General features: G+C 39.7%; 1 protein-coding gene across 21 annotated transcripts in view; it reads left to right on the top strand.

Annotated features, from left to right (window-relative positions):
- LOC121300694 (receptor-type tyrosine-protein phosphatase S-like) overlaps positions 1 to 2,259 on the top strand; it is a 139,987-nt gene extending 137,728 nt beyond the window's left edge. For 8 of the 21 annotated variants that reach the window (XM_041229380.1, XM_041229389.1, XM_041229379.1 and 5 more), the window contains 2 exons: positions 1,392 to 1,527; positions 2,040 to 2,258. In XM_041229380.1, the coding sequence (XP_041085314.1) occupies positions 1,392 to 1,527; positions 2,040 to 2,108 (205 nt within the window). In that variant the 3' untranslated portion in view covers positions 2,109 to 2,258. Of the gene's footprint in view, positions 1 to 1,391; positions 1,528 to 2,039 lie in introns of all 21 variants that reach the window. The other 13 variants (XM_041229386.1, XM_041229391.1, XM_041229384.1 and 10 more) reach the window with 2 other exon arrangements.
- Positions 2,260 to 21,823: the final 19,564 nt, after the last annotated feature.

The following is a 21,823-nucleotide window of genomic DNA, read 5'->3' as shown; positions in this document are numbered from 1 at the left end:
GTCCCACACAATGCAGCCCAGCTTTCTCATATTCTTATTAACTATGCTGGCACATCTTCCTGGTGTATGTGTGTGTTTTTGAATTTAACAAATGTTAACAAGAAGGTTCACATTGATTATGTCTGGAAATATGATTGGATGGCTTGTCTGTAATATCACTTCTGATAACCCTAGGAGAAAATCAGCATCCTTCAGTACACAATGAAGTCTTTCTAGAGAGTTTAACAGAAACCAATTAGCTTTAAACAAGTTTTTAATTAAAAACCAATGATTTAGCTTAGCAACAGTAAAAGCTGTGAAACTCTCACCGTAAATACTTTCTTTTTGTCATAAGTCAATGACTGTTGTGGTATATTTTCTACTGCCATTTCCAGATGCTTTCATTAGATTCTAATTCTTAATTGTTTTCTGGTAAATGTGTTATACATGAGCTATTGTCAGCTAATTCAAAGTAACACATTCTGTCAACATGTGTCGTCTATCATTATAGGATATTACCTAGCCTCAAGCGCATTGCGTAGGCCGGCTGTGCTATTGAATTGTCAGTTACATAGTTATCTAATGGAGCCAATACGATTTAGTTATTAATTGCGCTATTGCTACCACTGAATGCAAATGTAAATCCCTTTATTCATGCACGCCCTATACCTGTCAGTTTTAAAGCATATCTATTTCAAACTGTAGATCAGAACAGGAGCTGTGTTGACAGTTTGTGGCCGGGTGGTTGGAACAGCGTTTCTGTTTCGGTGGAGAACCTGCAGTGACAGGCTTGTCTTCGTTGTTTGTTGGCTGGTTCTCTGTTGAGCATTCCCTCGCTGCTTCATCCTCTCGTGTGCTCTAGCCCTGCCCGCAGTCTTCAATCCCTCACTCAACTAATCTGAGTAATCTGGCAATGCAGTCAACTGTAACGGCATAGTAATGGTAGCTCAAGGCTGTAAGGAAAATATATTGTCTTTGTAATTATAATGATTCATGTCTAAACAGTAATACAGAATTTAACATAGTTCCTTTAATCTGATTTTCAATATTCAAGAATCTTTATACAAAATAATGTAGCACCAGTTATTGCAGATGTAAAGGCCGCACTCAGTTACTTCTCCCTTTGGGAGCACGTCGCCCACACCTGGCAGGTCATCAGAGGGACTTGGAGCTTGTTTCAAGCAGTGTCTGTCTTGTGCCTATATTTATATGCCTTCATGAAGTTGTGAGCTATAAGCTTGGAGCGTTGCCAGCTGGTTATTGTTAACTTGCTGATTGTATTCAACAGCAGTATTCCCTGTAAGCTTTTGGATAAAAACACCTGCTAAATAATTAAATAACACAATTAAATAATATGTGAGGAAGAAAGACCCCTTGCTGGAGCTCTGTTAACCATGCCCGTTGTGTTTCAGCGCTGGAGTCGGCCGGACTGGCGTGTTCATCACTCTCAGTATAGTCCTGGAGAGGATGCGCTACGAGGGGGTGGTGGACATCTTCCAGACGGTCAAGATGCTGAGGACACAGCGGCCAGCCATGGTGCAGACAGAGGTGAGTGACCATCAGGGCTGACCACTCTTCAGGTCACAAGCGCGCCTTGAAACCCCTACAAAGTGTGCCCCTAAGAAATCTATACACAGTACAGGCAAAGCCGTCTTCAAGACTGTAAACTACGATGTTGACGTCTTTTGATTAGGTTCAGCAGTTCATCAGATGTGTGTAAGTATGTTAACATTCCCCAAATGCAGCTGGGAAACCTTCTTGGCAAATGACCATACTCCTGTTGCTACTTGCAGCAGATGGAGGTTATTAATTAAGGGAGTGGCAACCAAGGATTTAAAAATGTAGAAAAGGATTATCTGAAGTGTTGAACTGCCAGCACAATAAAAAAAGGGGGTCCCATCTATAATTTGATTTAAGTAATAAAATAAAATGAGTTAGCTCTTGGTTAGATATGTAGCTGGTATTTCAACATGGGCGTCTAGAAGCCATTTTGGGTGTAGAGGTCTCAACAGTCTCATTTAAGTGTTGCTTTTTCTTCTTCTCTCTTTTGTATTCCTCAGGACGAGTACCAGTTCTGCTATCAAGCAGGTCTGGAGTATCTAGGAAGCTTCGATCACTATGCAACGTAAAATGTCATCGTGACACTAATTCTGCTGTCCTTCCCCAGTCTCTGCTGAGCCATAGAACCATGTTTGAAATTAAACAAAACAAAAACAAAACAACAAACCATTTATTTGAGCAAAGGACAGCAATTGCAGGGAGGGAGGGAGGGAGGAGGGGGGGAGGGGGGGAATTTCATGGAACACACAGGCCCCCCTCAGGAATAACCTGGATATTGAAGAAGGCGGCGGCTCAGGTTTCTGGTGGGACCTATTTATGTGTTGGACTGCTTATCTTACCTCAAGTGTTCAAAAGTGGAGGACATTATAAATATTTTGTGGACATTTATTAAAACAAAACAACAATTAAAAAAAAAAACCTAAAAAAAGCAGAAAACAAACAAAAAAATCTAAACGTGACCTCGTTTTGATGTTGAAGAAGGGAGAAATGAAATACAAACCATTTAAAATATATTAAAGAATACATTAATAAGGGAGCCTGTTCTGGTTACTCATTCATTGTGGAATTTGGTTCGTTTTTTTGGATAAAACAAAAAAGGCGAAATGGTCGAATAGAGGAGCGCGTGTCTCCAGGGAGACGTGGGGAACCCCCCAAAAAACTGCGGCTCTGGAAGAATCCAGCTAGAATCAGACCCTTGAATTAAAGTTCAATATTTCGTCTCGGGCAGCCCATAAGTAAATAACAATATACAAAGCTTTGAATCCAACCACAGATCTCAAGGTTACCGGCTGGCAAACACAGGCTAAAGAATCTCACTGTGTCGCAATACCGATCTAGACTGCCTACTTATATTGCCTACTTATTTATTTGCTGTCTGGGAGCTTGTTTGAACACAAAGCACTTTAGCTTCAGCCCCAAAATATCAAATATCCATTAATTGTGTATGCAGAAAAAAAATATGTTTGCCCGAATATACATACAGTACGTGCTAAAAGAACCACGCTGTGATTTATTCCAGCGTTTCAACTGTTAGCCTTCAAGAACAGCCTAGAATAGTGTGCGTGATTATCTAATGAGTGTATGCGTGAATTTATAGAGTGTGAGCATGTTTGTATGTTTTTAAACATACAGTACATACATTCTCATAATACATACATATATCATACAGTACAGTATATGCGTTATTTGAGATAATACAAGATCCAGAACAGCAATAATATCTCTTGACCTTAAGAGCTTGTAATGTTAACCAGTGTTAAAACAAAAACCTTACCATACAGTCCTGGTTTATAAAGAGAGAGAACTTGCCTATGCAAGATGTTTCTGAGATGCAAAAAAAATAACACAACATTCTGCTTTCCAGTAAGTTGTGTTTAACCTTCTACTAATAGGGTTTCAGGCTGTCAATATGCTGTATAATGTATGTATCTTAAAGGCAGGATTATGATGACGCTGTTGCATGGGGTGTTAACAGGGAAATGCGGCCAACTGCTAGAAAAAAAAATCCAGCGCAGGTTTCTTTTTGTTTGAGGTTACCAGGCACTGTTGAGGCTGTCTTCAGGGAGCCGCCCCAATTTCCTAGGCTGTTTCGTTGCCCCACACAACACATTCTCTCTGTTTTGAGATAGCAATTGACCAGCTGCGAGACGGAAGGGTACGTATTGGGAAAAACCCTTCCTTCAACATAAAGCGGTCAATGTTGACCGTCCTGAGTTCGAAATCCCAAAGGGGAAGTCCACTAAAACAGAGCTTGACCATGTTGGTGACCCGTGTATAAACCTCTAATATGAGGTGTGAGCCTTTGGTGTATTTTCCGTAGCGCATTGCAGCCTCCCCCTTTAAACTCCCACACTCTCTGTAAGAACAGCCCATTGGCACACAGTGAACCTGCTTTACCTGTCAGCTGGGAGCAGTCTGCACCCAGAAAAGCCTTATTGTTAGCGAAACTTCACAATAAGACTTGTCTTTTTTTTTTTTTTCTCGTTATTTTTTCCTTTGTTTTCAACAGTTCTGTGTTTGTTAGCATTTTCAGAAATGTATGCGCTAAGAAGCTGCTTATCTGTTCATATTGTTTAAAGACGGTCTATTTTTTCAGTGTAGAAATGTTAAGTGTAACTGGCTATATATAATCATCCAATGCAATTACTATGAATTATTGTTTATTATAATTTTTTTTTTTTTACCATTGTAAATGTAAAAAAAACTTTTGTTTTTTTATTGTAATCTTGGGAGATATTGAGTGTTTCTTTAATGGCTACCAAGGGGAAGAGCTGTGTCGATAGCATTGTTTATTTTTTACAAAAGTAGTGTAATTAATTGGTCTACTAAATAATGGAAGATAATGAATGATTAGTCAATAACCAATTCATTGTCTATGTACTTGATGAACTAATTATTCAGTATATAGTGAAAATATACTTCTTTTGTATTTTTTTCTGTAGTTTTTAATTGTACTAATATGGATTAACTGTGGGTTCCTAATACAGCAACGCTTGCGTCTGGCCCAGTCTAGAATAACCTTAGATTTAAAAAAAAAAAGAAAGAAAGAAAAAATCCAGTTGAATGTTTTTGGCCTTTTTAGCTTGAAAACTGATTAAATCTTCTTACATTTCTCATCTCCCGCTTCTATACATGTTTGTTCTTCCCACTCATTCTGTATTGTGGCAAACGCTGGCCAACTGGGAGAAGGGACCACTGTTAACAAGCATTCCCCTTTGAAAATAACGGATATGGTATTATTATGTTGTCTGTAGCATCCCCTGCTGTTGGATGGGTGCTACAGCAGTTGGATATTCCCAGTGTGCGTCTCTTCAGTTCTGAGTGGTTAAACTGGCCTCCATCTTTACTTGACTATGGTCATACCCTTCACAGGTTCCATTCAATGACAGACCAAGGGGAAATGGAGGCTAGTTAAACCAGTCCTTTTTCCACTTCCTAACCCCCAATCTGTGAGAGGTGTGGCCCTCCCTTGCTTTTTCCTCAACCATCTGACACCTCTAGTGGTGGCTTCTGGTATCGCAATCTCCAACTTGATTTCACTCCGCAAAAGGGCCTAGTATCCATGATGAACCACCTTTCCTTGCTAATCTTTCCAGATTGATTTATTCTGATCCCTAAGCTATGAAGGACCATTTGCCCAGTGCCTATTCAAGACAAGGAGTAAACATTCCTCCAAACCACTTAATAAATCATGAGACAGTGCTGCTAGTTACAGCCCTGGCGACTTACCAAACCATGCAGCTACAAGGAGCAATTCAAAAGCGAGTCCGCTAACAATTTGGTATTCAGCTATATTTTTATATGATACATATATGGTGTTGTATCAGATATATAAATTGGTCAGTGATTCATCTGTTTTAGCCCTTACAAAAATATATGTTGTATACTTTGTACAGCTTACCGCTATTGTAAGTATACAGCTTTTTAGTTTTTGTACAAGGACACAGGATTGACGTGTGATTTCAGACCTAGTGAACTCATGTCAGCTGCAGTAAAGACTTTGCTACGTGTCCATTTCTTGTCTTGTCCAACTGCTAGGATTTTGACGCAGCAGTGAAATACAGAGGAAGGCCTTGACTGGACTGCTGCAGAGCCAAGTAAAACCTGCAAGAGTTTCCAAAGCTTGTTAATCTTGTTTTTTGTTTTGGTTGTTTTTCGTGACTTTGTGAAAGGTGTTTTTGTTTTGTTTTTTTTCTGGATTTACGGCTTGCGTCGCAGCCAGACTAACGGGGACGTGCGCTCGATGGGAAGAACGACATCAACGAGAAGCATGACCCGAGCGCCATCAAAACTGTTACTTCTAACAGAAACAACAATTGGTTTAAAACCACTGTGTATGTAGATATGTTGACTTTGTATTAAAGAAAAGGTTGTCTGAAAAATGGGGCGTTAAGTGTTGAAGTTTCTCTCACTGTGTCTTTGACTGCAAAATTGGTGTTGGTTGTTTTCTTAGATTTATGTGAATGATGCATTTCCTTTGTAATCTAGCGCATATCTAGAGAAAATGTTTTTTATGAGCATTTTATTTGGTTTAGGGTCCTTAAACATTAGCAAAGACCAAAATGATCACGATTTAGTTCTTACTACAAAACTACACTACCATCCAGGGGGAAAATTGTCCCAGTGCTTGCTGGAAGATGATGTCATAAAATGTTTCTAGCTTTACTTCACAATGCAAGTAACAACAGAGCTACACCTTCACCCAACCCTATTTCATGTTCCTATTCTATTCCAAGTCCATATAATAAGGATCACAAACTGTACAGCAGCTGATAAATGCATTGACCATTTAATAGACAGTGAACCACATCCATACTCAAACCAGTACCTTCGCAGAAGACCTCAATTTTAATAACCAGAAAGAAGATCATATGTATTTTCATCTGCAACAGAGCAATAGCCCTGAAAAATGCTGTTTTGGACATTCACCAGAAGGTTTGCTGTGCAGACAATTCCATCTGAAAATAATTTGAGACACTGCGCTTCGGTACTGTGAGGAACAGGCTTTCCGAAGCAGACAGGATGATAATAATAGCGGCTGTAGGATTTAAGATCTCGCGCTCAGCAGCAGGCTTGTGCCTAGTTTATTCTCTGTGTTTTGGAGAAACAGCAGAGTGTTGTAATGTGTGTCTGGATTGATAACACAAACAGATACTGCCTCATTATGTACTGATACAAACCAGGGAATGATGCCGACATCTAATGCAAATATGTAGGCTGTGTTATAAAAGCTTGATGGAAATGACACTTTCCCCATCTCTCTCTCCCTTCCACTGAGAATGTTGCAGTCCATTTACCAGGCTTTACCCAGGCTGCGCATATATACTTAGAAATACCAAAACTTAATGAATTCAATGACTAACATTGCAACTACAAGTCTTCGACAATTAATTTAAGTTTCTGTTAGTATTGACCTTGCAGTGTGTTTTTTTTTTACCTCAGTGTTCTGCTGTAAAACATTACAAGGGCACACAAATATTTGTAATGTTTTTAGTAGTGTAGCGCTGACGCCTCAGAATGCATCAGCTTGTACTTAACAGCGCCTGTGTAATAGATAAACTCATACGATGGCAGATTAAGTTAATAGCAATTTACTGTAGTGAGTCTCCTCCACGCAACCTTGCAAGAAAGCTGTCCTCCTCTGTTTCCCTGCATATGGCTGCATCATTTTAATAAATCCCCATGTGCCTCAAATTACTTCTTTGCTTGTGTCTGCACGGCTCTGCCTCCTTGCCTCGTGTGCCCGTGCTTTCTCAATGAAGCCCTGTTGAGCCCAGGGATTACAGTCTAGCCAGAGCTTGTTTGAGCGTGGCAGGGGGGTGTATTAAGGTGTAATTCCACCTCTTCAGAGAGGCGAGCTGGAGCTGGCAAGCTGTGTAGAGGGGTCCCTCGGCCGCCCGGGCCCCAGCTCATTTCCATCGTGGAGAGGGGAGGCGGGCCCCGGAGCAACACCCCGCTAGGCAGCAATTTTCAGATTGCAGCCTGGCTGAGGCAGCCACCTTCACTGTTCAATGAGATGTATCCAGAGTTACAGGAGTGCTAAACGATTCGGAATAGGTACAGTAGCTGTTTCAAATGCAATGCTATAGATTACACGTTGCTTCCTCTCACCTCATCACAAAGAGCTCAGAACATTGAAAGCAGGTCATGGGGGTGGGGGGGGGTGGGGTGATATAATCAAGGCTTTAAGATATTTATTTTCTTACTTCTTATCAGTATGAACAACATCACCCAGTGGTCTTTTCTTCTCATTACGCTGATTTTATTTTTATTTTTTCTTTCGTTCCTAATTGCTGTGGGTTACATGTTCTGAAGTGAGAGTGACCTACATCAAATTAGGAAGGGGGAAGCAGCAACCAAATTAGTGCCTATTATCTGTCAGATATTGGCAATTAAAACGGTCCGGCAACTTGTTTTTATATCGCAGAATACGAATCAGGGCTACCGCTTTTCACAGATGGCAGGTGTTTCTGTTTTTTGTATTGGGCTGCCCTGTTTAATTGAGGCCTGTTTCTTTAAGAGTCTTGCAGAGGCCTGATTAATTGACCAGGTGTTACCAGCTCCTAATGGAGGCTCACAGGAAGCAGGCAGGCAGGCAGGTGAAATGTAAAGGTTTTAAGGAATGGTTTGGTTTGGTCAAGAAAGGCCCGTGGCACTATCTTCGTGTTTGAAAGCTGCAGTAGAAAAAACCCTAAAGGATTAACGGAGGTCAGCAAAGAACAACTGTGCTGGAAAGAGAACTGAAGGACAAGCTAAGTTCATTTTACCTCAAAAGAGAGTTCTGTGTGTGTTGCTGAGTGTTCTGTGTCTAGTGCAATGTGAAGGGCGTGATTAATTATGTTTGAATATGCTGTGTTTGTGACAGTACTAGCATGCAAACTGTGGCTGCACAAAACTTACGATGTGTCGGCCAAAGTGTGGTTGAATCGCAGTCATCAGTTTTAGTCTTTTTTTTTTTTTTTTTTTTTTAAAGTTTGTTGCACATTTTTTATAGGGAAAAAAATTGTATAAATTGGATACAGAGTGTTTGAAAAAGAGCCGTCACTTCAAAAACATAAATCTTCCAAAGCGTATCAGATAGAGAGGGTACCCAAGGCGGTTGTTGCTGATTTAATAAGGTCCCTGTCTTCTTGGTAGAAGCATTGTAGACTCGGCGGACTCATCAGATTGAGTGCAACATGTAATAACGGGACGTTTTGCCCTTTGTTTGTAACGTTTTGACGTTCTCTTTAGTGATTCAGGTGTCAAGCCTTTGCTGAGATCTTTGTTCAGATGTGAGGTTCAATGCAAAGGGTTAAGAAGCTCAAGTCCAGCACAGCTTTGCAGCGCTGTTACTGAAACCCCAGCAAGAGCTCAATGAATTCACAGCCAGCTTTGGATTATTACTTTTCACTGACTAAATGACTGATCGGGTAATCCAAGCAGCTAAGACCTGTTTCGTTTGGCGGCTCCCAAGGATTCAATTGATTGCTTTAGCCGTTTATTACTCATTTCTGTTGCATTTGTGTGATCCAGTGCATTGGCTGTTTAACCATAGCTTAATGGTCTTGCACCTGCTTCAGTTTAATTAGTCTTTTATTATCCTTGTCTGCATCCTCATTATAGAAGCTAGCATGGCCATTATGACTCTGGTGCCAGTCCGTCTCTGGTATGGCCTTTGGTGGTACTTACCAAGATGCCTGAAAGCTAGCCTAATGCTCGCTGGAGATAAAATTTACTGTGGACAGTTAGGAATTCAAGTCCCAGCCACTGTCCATCCTATATGGTAATACAGGAGGGTTTAGATGCTCAGGTTCAAGTGTGCAATATTGGTTGTTTCTGCAGAACTTGCACAGGTGCACACCAGGTCAGCAGCATAGTATATGTGGGTATTTATTCCGGTATATCATATCGCTGTCATGTGCAAAACCTGCTTTTCATACAGCTCTTAAGGTCTACCATCAGTAAGCTTGTGTATTCAGGTTTGGAGTCTGATGGAACTGAACCATTCTGGAGAAATGGGATTTATATCTAGTCAATGCTTTGTGATTAATTAGCACAGCACCTTTTATTGTCGTAAAGGCCTATTGGGTTTGCCGTTGTGTACTTGGATGTAACAGTCTCCCTACCTAGTACGACATGTGTATCTAGTGGTTTTTTCTGAGGGCCAGGCTGAGCAGTGAAACCTGTATCACTGTCTGATCCAAACCAGCTTGTCTTGGGTGAATTCAACAGCAGGGTTCAGAGAAGACTGACAGAAGTAATTAAGGTATGGATTTATCAAGGGCTCTGTTCATGCCTGCACAGCTACCCATGCACATGCAGTCTGAGACTAACACACAGTGTGAACACAGTGCTAAATAATCATGTGTGGAATTACAGCTCTTTTTTTTTTTTAAATCAGGGTATGAAAAAAGGCATTGGTCATCGTCTTAGTTTTATTCCAAGAAGTTATCCTGAGTAGAAATATGAATATCAGGGATTTTAGCAATCTCTCCCAGTATCCTCGTATCATCTTTGAACTTTTAACATGAGTTTATCCGAGGATTAATGCACATTAGATTTCCAATGTGAAAAAAATTTACAAAACAGCTGTGCGAAAGAAACCGTTTATAACTGAATGGAAAGGATGTAGTGGTGTTGCTGTGAAGAGGCGCCACATTCAGCTCAAAATAGAAGTCTTCAATGAGACAAACGGTTTCATGTATAAGAACACTTACAGGTGCCAGAGACAGGGCTGCTTATGTTATAGTTTTTTATTTTGGTTCAGATGATGGCAGTTCATAATCTTTGTGGTTATATAATAAAAACGCAATTCGAATAGTCCCCATTTGTGGGACTCCAGTCAAGCATGAATTTCAGTCTCAGAATAGCTTGTCGTAATGCTAATTGGCAAGTGGTTGGATTGGCTTCTCTGACAGGAGTCAAATAGGGGTCAGGGAAGTAAAATAAAATAAAGTAAAATAGATGCAATCCTTTTATATGTGTACCTAATGAATCATGTTCTGGCAGGATGTGTACACAGCTGCCTCCTCCTATCTACAAGAACATGAGGGTTAGTGTCTTCACCTCTGACCCCTGATCCAGTATAGACTGCCCTAGTGAGGCCATGTGACTTTTTAGGTGCCCGCATGATGGATACGGCACACTGAGATGTTGTCCACATGTTTGGCACACAGCTGTGTTCTAGAATTATTCTCTCTGTTAAGTTTTATGTTAGTTGTTGGTCAGTTACCTGTTTCATTGCCACGTCGTTTAAACTTTTTTTTGTTCTATAATAAATGAACAGGCAGGATTCAAATACATAACGTAAACCAATGGGAATTGAAGTGCCGTCCAATGAAGCGGAGAGTTACAAACAGGAGGATTATATTAAACTATAAAAATCACATTATCAGTATTATAAAGTGACGCATTCACAGCTGAGAAAGTTTTGTTTTAGAAAATCTTCATTGTTTGGGAGGGAATTTGGGAGACTAATTATGTTTTGTACGGGTAGTTCATTAATCATGTAATTACAAAACACTGCTTTTCCTTAAAGAGAGAGTTTTGTCCTTCTATCTTGTTTTATCACATTACTGGTTCATTAAGAATTATGTCTGTGGATTTTTATTTTAATTATACAAGGGCCCGGACAATTTATATAGTACCTCGGGACCAGCCGAGGCTGCAGCCTTTCTGACGGAGTGCTAATGAATTCACAGGCCTGGCTACTAGGAAGCTTTAATAAGATTAGGCCTCACAGAAAATGAACACTGATGAAGTGAATCTGAGATAGAAACATTTGGTTTCTTTCAATTAACAATGAAAAAGTCACACAGCTGCCAAGGAGTAGTGTGTTTGTATGTGCGTGACTCTTCCAAACCCTGTAGCTGCAACACCCACAATAGCTTTCAACTTCATTTTTATTTATTTTACTTTTCTCTTCCTGATTTATGGTGTTTGCAAATATTCTGAGTGGTTCTGAGTTCTGTTACTCTATTAGTATTAATACTACTAATAATAATAATAATCTGCCTTTATCTATCTTAACTGTCTTTGAACTTGACTTGAGAATATTGAGTTTTGCCACAAAAAAAATCTTCCTCATTCCATTGAAATGTCTGAAAATGTAGCTTTTAAAGGCTGAAGCTGCCTCTCTCTCTCTCTCTCTCTCTCTCATATATATATATATATATATATATATATATATATATATATATATATATATATATATATATATATATATATATATATATATATATATATATATATATATTATAAATCTGTGCATTTAGAGTAAGTTAGACTAGCAGAGTTGAAAGGTTGCAGGGTCACATGATTTCAAGGGGAACATTGTTCAGTGCCTGCACTTAGGATCTACAACTCAGTTCATAGGTCAGGGAGAGATTTATAGAAAAGGGTCACAACTCTGAATTCTGAAATCCGCTCTGTGCCGAGTAGGCTGACAGTGACTCTGCTTTGTTGTGATATTATAACCTGTCAAACAGGCGTGTTTTGAAACAAGCTTCATGCTCTTCTATGAAATGTTACTAGCATTTGAAACACAGAATACCACCCAAAAGAAAGTGTAAAACCACAAAGTAAATACAACAATTACTTGATACACTAGAACCCTCCATAAAATAAACACTGATCCGTTCTGAAAAATGTAATACTGCATTCCTGCCTGTAGCTGTTTGTGTTTAAATGTCGTCTTTATAGTTTAAAAAAAACAAAACTACCTTGAATTTGCTCATAATAAATAATAATAATAATAATAATAATAATATCAGCAAAATAGTGTACCTATTTTCATCTGTCAAATGTGGTAGGGTATTCCCTATGGTAGTTCTATTAAAGTGAAAGAACTTTCACAGTAAATATTGAGTCACGAGGCGTCGCTTGTTGAGAACATTTCCATCTTCATAGACCCTTGCCATTTGCTTAATGGGCAGATTTCTTCAGCAGCCGCTGATCGTTAAACCAAACCTATTCAGCCCTCCCAAGTCTGCTCTGCGAGTCTGATTTCTTCTAATGAAGAGGGTTTTTTTTTTTTTTTTTTTTTTTGAGGAACGAGTAGCTGTTGAACCTTTCACACAGTGTAATATAAAAATGAAATGATTGGGCAAACGGTTTCAATTCGTAGAACGACATTTGAAGTGTGTGTGGAGTTCGGTGCACATTTCATCTTTGATGTCTAAAGCGTCAGGTAATACCTTACATGGATTGTGAGTTTCTGCTCAATTGATTTTCAGTGAAGTACTAGTCAAGGAAAATGTGTAATTGAGAAAAATACAGATAGCATGCTTATCATAGCCCTGTTTCATGCAACACAGCAAGTCAAAGAGCTCTCTAAAGAAGGTGAAATACAGTACGAGGTGAGGCATCTGCACAAAGAGGGTGTTGTCAGATCCCCACAGTGTAAAACATTGTTTACCAGGAAGACGAAACATTAAGCAAGACTCGTCTGCTGGTTGTGTCCGTCTATCTGACACACGCGTGGTGAACTACCTTGGTTTTGCACCAGTCTTCATCCACTTTTAGCACACTAGCTTGCTACTGACGTTCCGTCTTGCGTTCGGGCTGTAAGAGGATACATTGGTTTTATAAAAATACCTGTGACCTTTCAGGTACTGTCCGATAAGTATGTGATTGAGGATCCTCTATGTGTGTGCACCAGTTATGGGGGGCAGTTTAGAAATCATCAGATTCGGACAGTGAGCAAAACGAATAAAACATGGCAAGGACTGATGCAGCATGCAGGTGTAATGCATTGAGTGCCAAGCAGTTGGCTGAAACTAGATGCAAGTGCAATGTGTTTATTGTCCAGCAGGGGTCTTGGGTAGTGATCATCGTTTCACCTCATTGACCCCAGCAGCTAAAAGTTAAAGCCTTTGTCTGCAGGATGTTGAGTGTTATCACTGCTGCACCAATGCAAGGACAGAACTTGATTTAAAAATGGATTGGGCAGCAGCAGAGTTTTATACACCATGGCTAGCTGCACTCCGAGTATAACCCGGAATGGATCAAACTGCTGTAAAATTGAGAACTGCCAAGGAGGCCAGCAAACAGGTGGAGAGGAGAGCCACGTTTCCAGGCACAAGTTAATTGGATTTCTAACTTCTCCTCATTACATCCAGTAGAAATGTTTTGCTTGTTTTAATTTCTTTTTCATGTCAAGTTGACCCTGAGGGTTGTGCATTTTTTTAATATCTTTACATCCTGATTCAAATTAATTTTATTTAAACTGATTCATTTCCACGGCGTCGCTGGAGCATTGTGAAGGCGCTGCAGTGTATAATTAAAAAAAAGAAAGAGTTTCACTTTTCTACCTTTTTTTCTTTTTTAATTCAGTTTCTATTAAAACTACAAAAACGAACCCAGAAAAAAAGGGTGTCGTGCTCCATGCAAAATGAACAGCTGCACAACGTTTCTGCTTTATTAAAACGACCAGACAGCAAAAATATGAATTTTTTTTTCCTGTCATTTTCATCTTTTGAATGGTTATGGTTATTAGCTGCTAGTTGTTATTAGCTGCTAATTAAAGAATAATAATGACCTCATTTAATATATTTTATTATGCTTGTCTTCAGACAGCTGTTGAAACAGATTTTTTATTTCCTTTAAACACAATTTGTTCTCATTGGCCACAAGGAAATTATAGAATTGCATAAAAATTCTGAATGTGAGGGGGGGGGGGGGGGGGGGGGGGGGACAAAACTGGGTCACAGTTTCTAAAATGTCTGTATATTTGAGGATTACTAGATGGGAATATGTTTATTAAAATATTATCCATAACTATAAAACATTCATTAGTAGAATATGTAGCAATACTAAAAAAAAAAAAAAAAACTGGGTCTGTTTTCATACTTAGTTTGTTATAAATGGTGTAGTTACATGTGCTGCAATAGCTTTTTATTAACTGTCTTAAAGGTTAATAAAAACAGATGCATTGAATCCTGATTGCGTATAACCGATTCTTAAACTTTTCCAATATATGTGACTAACTCCTACAGTTCTATAACTGAAGATTTCACAGACCTCTATGATATTTCTATAGGCTGAAATACTGAATTCTACAGAAAAGTGCTGTTCTTTTTTAAAAAAAACAATAGACAGACAGGACAGAAAAAGAAAGAGCATTCTTTGCAGATGACGAGACAACACGTCTCCTCTTTGGTAAAAACAGAATATATTTCAAGATACTACCGCCTTTCATCTGCTGTTGAAAAGAGGATTGGAGAGTGTATGGAAAATGTAACATTGAATGTATCTTAAATAAGATAAAAATCTGAACATGCCACTTACAATACTGGCGTGGGGAACAAAAGGAATAATATTGGACACTGGAATGAACCAAGCGTCCTGGAATTGTGGGTTGCGGCTTCTTCCGAATCATGGCACCATCCCGGCCCGTTGATTTTAGCTCTGACCTGCTAAATGAACGTGACTTTGGGCTGTTTTATATGAATCGTCAGTTCTTCTGTAGCCCCTAAGGGAGAGAGGGTTAAAGTGATACCTCAATGTGCAGCTGCAGAAGAACGGTCTGTACCGCAGAGTGCGTATTAACTGGGTGTTCATCTTGTTGGTTCTAACTTAGAGAATTTCACGTAGCCCCCCCTGCGGACTGCAAGTTCTTATCCTCCTGGAACAGAACAAATAGAAAAGAGCAGAAAGCTCATTTTCATGTGCAAATTTTTGTGACACTTGAGACTGCATGGATACAGGCACTTTGAAATGAGCTGGTGAATAATTCACAAGCGTCGTCCCCAGCAGGAACTTTAGGGAGCTTGATCTTCTGGGTGGATGGCTTGTTTCCAGCTTCAGGCACGAGTCTTTTCTTCTGCTGGTGCTTATAACTGAGGGACTGAGAGGCAATGTGGCATAGTGGTTAGAGCTGAGACACTGGGAGGTAGTATGGCCTAGTGATTAGAGCTAAGAGGCAGTGTGGCATAGTTGTTATAGCTGAGGGACTGGGAGGCAGTGTGGCTGCTTTTTGTAGGTCTCTATGGATTCCCACAAGCAGCTGTGGATATAATGTAAAAATGATCAATTATAAAAAGAGCTGCGACTTCTTCTGTTTGCGTATTCAAACAAGAAAAGATGCATGACAGCGTTTTGGCAACGTCCTTTAAAATCAGGTCGGTCTGAGAGCAGCACTACCGCGTAACCTTGAAGTGTCAGACCCGGGGAATATGCAAATCCGCTCCCGGTAATTAAGTGACTCTTTGCCTCTTGTTTGCATACATTAGAAGACGGCGAAATGCAATTTGCTGAGCGTTTAGTGACCCGTTGCTTCCCTGATTATGTTGCTGCCACCATCTCTTGACAGTTTATTACTTTTGCTCGGGAGAAGGGATGAGACATGAACCACCTTTTGCAGAGTAGACGGGACCTCGGTTGCTGAATAATTGCGGCTGGTTCTCTGCACCTCGCTTGAGACCAGCCCTCTGAGAGCTTTGCTGTCACTTCTGAGGGGGATACAGGCAGCAACGGGATCATGCAGAGAAGGGCTGGGAATGCTTTATCATCAATAGCTGTGCTTATATTCGTTCCACAAAACGCAGAACTTTTTTTCTTAAGTCTTAAATTGGAAACCATGCTTTTTTAAATGTGCTTTTATGTAATTGGTTGTAGCTGGAGTGCAATGTACATATGAGCTCTCTTGTTTTGGTTTTACAGTACTTTGGAATGTATTTGCTATGTAATGAAAATACACTGCAATTAGAGATACTTAGTGTAAAGTGTTACCCAATCAATTAATGACTACTGTGTGAGACATTAACACTGACCTGCAATGAAGCTTTGAACTAGAAATGTGTCATTTAAAATGTTATTGTAATATACCAGTATTCCTTGTTAATAAAAGTCCATTGATAACATACAATTGTAGATATTTTATAAATAGATCTTTAAGCTAAAGTGGGAAACAAATTATTCCAAGGTCAGTCGACTCCAGGCACCTTGAATTCTAATGATGCAAACCTACGAAAACGACCAGGCTAATGCAGGCTACAATAAACACCTTCGAAACAGTCCATTCTGTAGGTGACGCCTTTTAAAAACTCTTTCCATTGGAGAACTGGTGGGTTGAACGTTGAGTAGACCCTCTCACTCTGTGCTCTGCGCGATTCAAGACGCCAGTCAAAGAGACCGAAACCCTTTGGCTTCTCTCTAATTCCTGCGTTTTTTTGAGGCACATTTCTCATTTTCATTTCTCGCACGGTCAATCCTCCCGGGAACGTCGAGAGCCAAAATCGAAAACATACAATTCCAGATCTGTTGGCGAAGGTCGAGACTTTGAGAGATTTCCATTCTTTGCACTCGTGGTCTGCAGGGAGCTTGCAGCGAAACATTTGCCTCCCCTCAATCTCCTGGCTTGATTCTGGTTTGACAGCATTGAGATGAAGGCATTGCTAATCCTCACATCTCAATCCGGGGAGCCTTACGGCTCCAATGCATAGGCCTGTTAGTGCTGAGTTACTGCCAGGCAGTGGAGTGGCTGTCATGTATACACCCTCCCTGCGCTCGGAGATCACGTGACCTTGCTGCTAAAGTGACATGTCTCCAGTTCCTCTGAGACCGATGACTACCTGTCAGTGTCGTAGCAAAACACTGCCCTGTTTTCTGATGAGCTAAACAACATCTCTGTCTTGCTTGATTTCAATGCACTTCCATAGTAGGACATGTAGGACATGTAATTGCAATATTAGTCAATATGAAGTAAATCTTTCATTCAATTGTATTTGTGTTCCACACGTGTGCATATGAACTGATCACAAATGGGTTCATGGAGTTGAATGGATTACTATTGATGGTTTACTACATTTTAAACCGTTAATGTAGCAGGAGCAAACTGACCATTTTGGATGGTCAGATCCAACCTGTCGGTATATTTTAAGCCCTGTTTCGTGCAACCTCATTGCAAAAATAAGAAAGTTAGAATATTTTTTAATTGTGGCTATGTCCCTTGTACCTTAAAGGGTTAACTGCACTGCATTAATGTGTCCTTGTATGTTTTATATTCATCACTGAGAGAAGTAAGCATTGTGCAGTAGAAGTGAACTTTACTGCAATCCAATGAAAAAACATTGCAGTCTGCAGAAGTCCCTGCTAACATGAATTTAAATAAAGCCATGTGACGTCTTTAATTGGCAATTATGAGCCATGTGGCCAGAGGTAGAACTTGTCTTTGCAACAGAATGTTCGAATGAACAGCTGCTTTGAATGGGAATGGTTATCTTCATGACATGTGAAGCTACTCTTTAAAAAGATATATACCTACATACAAAAATTTTTTTTTTTTTTTTTTTTTTTTTTTAAACTCACACTGCAATGTTTTGTGTGAGTGATATTTTAAGGCTTATCACCAGAGCAGAAAAACCGAGTGAGTGATGGAGACTCATTCTGTTCTGAAAGCGCACCGCCGTTGTTATGGAGATAAGTGATAAAAGATGCAGCCCTAAACTTGGAAGACAAGAACATTCCAGAAGACTAATGGTGTAATTAAGAGTTTTAATGGTGGAACTGTTTGTTTTTCCTTTATTGACAGTCCAGAGAAAGCTGTACACTTCCCTATAAATTAGTCTTCAATCTGATTTTTTTTTCCCTTTGCTTTCAATGCCTTCATTACAGTTAACCCCTGCAGTTTTTGGGTGCAGATATTACTCATTATTTTTCATTTGCTGTGATTGTCCTCAGAAGCAGAAGAATACATTGAAAATTATAACCTTAATCCCCATGCAGCCTCCATCACAATTAACAGGCCTCATGATGTTGCTATAGAGTGGGCTCGTTATAATATAATCGTTAATCTAAAGGGTGTGAATTACTGCGTCAAGCATAGGTATAGGGTCACCTGCCCAAGTTCACATGAATCTGAAACAGCAGAGAAAAACTGTTAGAAATCAGTTTATTATTATTATTTTTTTTAAAAAAAAAAACGTGTGTTTTATTATAATACCATCGTTATAGCTATTTTTCAAGCAGAAACATTTTTATCACACGATTTTAATATCCCTGTGGAGTGACAACCACATTTATTTCCTTAGTGCTGCCAGCTTGGCTGGAGCATGCATTTTTTCAAATGTAAAATCTCTCTCTCTCTCTCTCTCTCTCTCTCTCTCTCTCACTCACACACACACACACACACACACACACTTCTCTCACACACTCTCTCTCTCTCTCTCTTCTCTCACACACACACACACACACACACACACACACACACACACTACAAGCCAGTCTTGCTGGGTCGCCAGGCGCTGTCGGGGGCTAAAAGTTTCCTCCAAAGGTACCGACTGACCCCTCTCTGCAAAATAAGTGCAATTTTGTTTGATGTGAGCCGAGACCACTAATTAAGCCTGTATTCACTGCAACAGCAGATACTTATCAGGGTAAGAAATTCTATGGAGGAAAAAACCCAGCCATCTTTGCAAAGTGTAATTAAAAGATGAATTTATTATTTCATTCGAAATGTCAGATACACCCTGGTACTACAATTATCACAACGTTTCATTAGGATCGGCTTTATTTCCAATGTGCAATCCTAACGGGCAGCTGAGCGCTCTAACCCCTTGCTGGGGCCGTAAACAGTGTATTAACATGGTCCACTTTACAATCACAGGGCGTGGGACGCTTCGTCCCACAGAAACTGTCAGGCTATTAGTCTGTGGTGCGGGGCACAAGCAAATGCCGGGTTGCAGTATGTTGTGTAATCTCTCTGTGAAAGGAGCACGACTGAACTCGACTTGGTGCGCTGTTGCAAAAGGCTTTGTGAATTTTCTCGCCGTTGCTTGGATATTAGGTTCAAAAACTTTATTAAGAAATCAAATCTCGAGGGTCTGCTATGCAAAGGAGCCAACCATGTGCAGTATAAGACCTGGGGTGGTTAGTTGTTTTCTTTTGTTATGGGTATCGGAGGGTGAGAGACCTTGCAAATATCAACTGCTGTTTAATATTATTATTATTATTATTATTATTATTATTAATAATAATAATAATAATAATAATAACATAGTGTATTTTGCAGTTTTACATCACAGATTTAAAGTCTTCCTTTTGCTGTTTGTACCCTTGTTTGCAGAACACTTTACCCATGAGTCTGTGTGTGCATGTCAAAGGAACCACAGTCAAATCCTGTGACATCTCCTACTGCTACAAACGCCTGAACAAATACTGAATAGGGCAGAGACTGTAAGGTTGATCAGGCTCACTGCAACACATTCCAACAGGTTTCTTGCTTGCTTAGTTTGGACAGTTTAAACGTTTGCCATTGTTGCAAAAAGGGAAAAAAAAAAAAAAAAAAAAAAGAAACTCTAGTTTTACACATTGACCCCAGGTGAATGGCAGGATTATTCATGACTAGTTTCACAGATGTTCATTGTGAAGCTTCTTGATGCAGAAGTTAATCGCAGAAGCGTGTGTTGGCTGTGCTGCTCTGTTCCTCGTCCTGATTAAGGGGCTCATTTTAACAGCAGGAGAAATTGTACACAGTGCTTGTGCAGATTAGACATAGCGGCTCCTGGAGCGCATTAAACAGAATAAATTGGATTAAGTGGAAACTATTGTTATCTTGCTGTTTAAAAGCAGAGCGTGTTTCTCTATCGGTATTTTAAATGCCACTGCGTTTTCATGGTTTTTGAAAATGTATTGTTTGTTCTTTTTAAATTGTTTAGCAATGGTTAATTGCAACCCAGTCATCTCTTGCATGTAAATGAAAATATGTTTGAATTATTACACTTTTTTTTCTGGAAAGCAGCCGATCACTGTGTACTTACATAGTAGTTAATAAATACATGTGTACTTCTACAATTACAATGTTATTATGCATAGTTATAATTAGCTAATGTGTAAATATTTGTGCATGATATAACCCTAACCCTTTTCTGACACACTTATATGTACTTACACATACACATTAAGTACATTGTAGCCATGCATGATGATGTAATTGTGTGTAAGTCCATGTACAAGTGTTATTTTTTAAGTAATAATAATTCCTCAGAGTCATCATGCATTGGTAGTAAATAGATTTGTGGTGACACTGCACTTCATAATTCTTAATGTGATTTATCTAATCATAGACACCAATACATTTAGTCTGCAAGCCAAGCGCCACAAACCTGCAGCTGGTATTGAATTCTTGTTGTATGCCGCTGTACCATTTAGCACCAGCATCATTATATTTAAAAATAACCAAAAAAGACAAACAACAATGTTCAATATTTGCAGGTAACCATTAACAGCACAGTTGGTCATTTATAAATTCTGCTGCATTAATGAATAGAACGGTCATTTTTGCCTACATTCCAAGAAGCACTTGTTGGGATATTCTAATATTTGTCCCACTACTACCAGAGAGAGGCGTAGAACTGGGACAGGATCTGTTCCACACTGAAGCCACAGCGAGGGAAGCCCTGTGTACTTCTCTAGATTGAATCTTTTAAGCTCTTGCTGTAGTGCACCATCCACTGCTTTTGTTGTAACTTTGCCTTACCTGAGCTACTGTTTTAATGTTTTATTTGTATTTCAAATAAGGGTGTCCCAGAAGCGTTATAGGAAATATCCTACATTGTGCAGATTAGGGTGCTCTCCGTTAAATCAGATGGCTTCACCCCATTGGCTGTTTGCACTACACACCAAAATTATCTCAATTCGTTCCACAGTTGCTTAACAACATCCTGAAAGAAACGGAGATCCAATATTAAGGTTGATGATGCCTGATTGTTTTGGGAGCCTGTGTGTAATGGAGGCAGCGAGGTGCTGTATTTTATTGCGAAAGTGAGCAGGTTTGAGGCACTGCGACTTTAAGTAAAGTGGATGACCAGGGAGATGAAGCATCAGGTGGATAACCAGCGACTCGTCACGCTGGTTATTTCACTTTTAATGTGGAAATTAGTCAGGGTCCGGGGCTGCTCCTAATGAACTCTCTCTATCTGGTGGCTCAACTCAATGCTCTGTAAATGTAGCGGCACTTGTAGCTTAGATCCTACTCCCCCGGGTAGGTTTGCTGGTAACAAATCATGGGGGGGGAGCAGTTCTTCTTCTTGAAAAGTAACACAGAGGAACACCTGGGTAGCTTGCACAAATCAATGCAGAATGTTCTTGCTGTGTTAATCAATGTACTAGTAGTGATAGCAGACCCCGGGGGGGTCGATATTGTTTATTCAGTTAACTGTGATGCATACAAGGTGTAAATGTTAGAATTGTTTTTTTTTTTTTTTTTCCCCCTTTTCTTTAATTTTCCACACCTGAATAACTGAACTATACCAGTGGCAGGCTGATTAATCTGATGATCAGTAGCGACACTGTTGTTGGCAGG

The sequence above is a fragment of the Polyodon spathula genome, chromosome 26 (genome assembly GCF_017654505.1).
Source record: "Polyodon spathula isolate WHYD16114869_AA chromosome 26, ASM1765450v1, whole genome shotgun sequence".
NCBI lineage: Eukaryota > Metazoa > Chordata > Actinopteri > Acipenseriformes > Polyodontidae > Polyodon > Polyodon spathula.
Note: the sequence above shows the minus strand (reverse complement) of the source record. Positions and strands in the feature narration are given on the sequence as shown.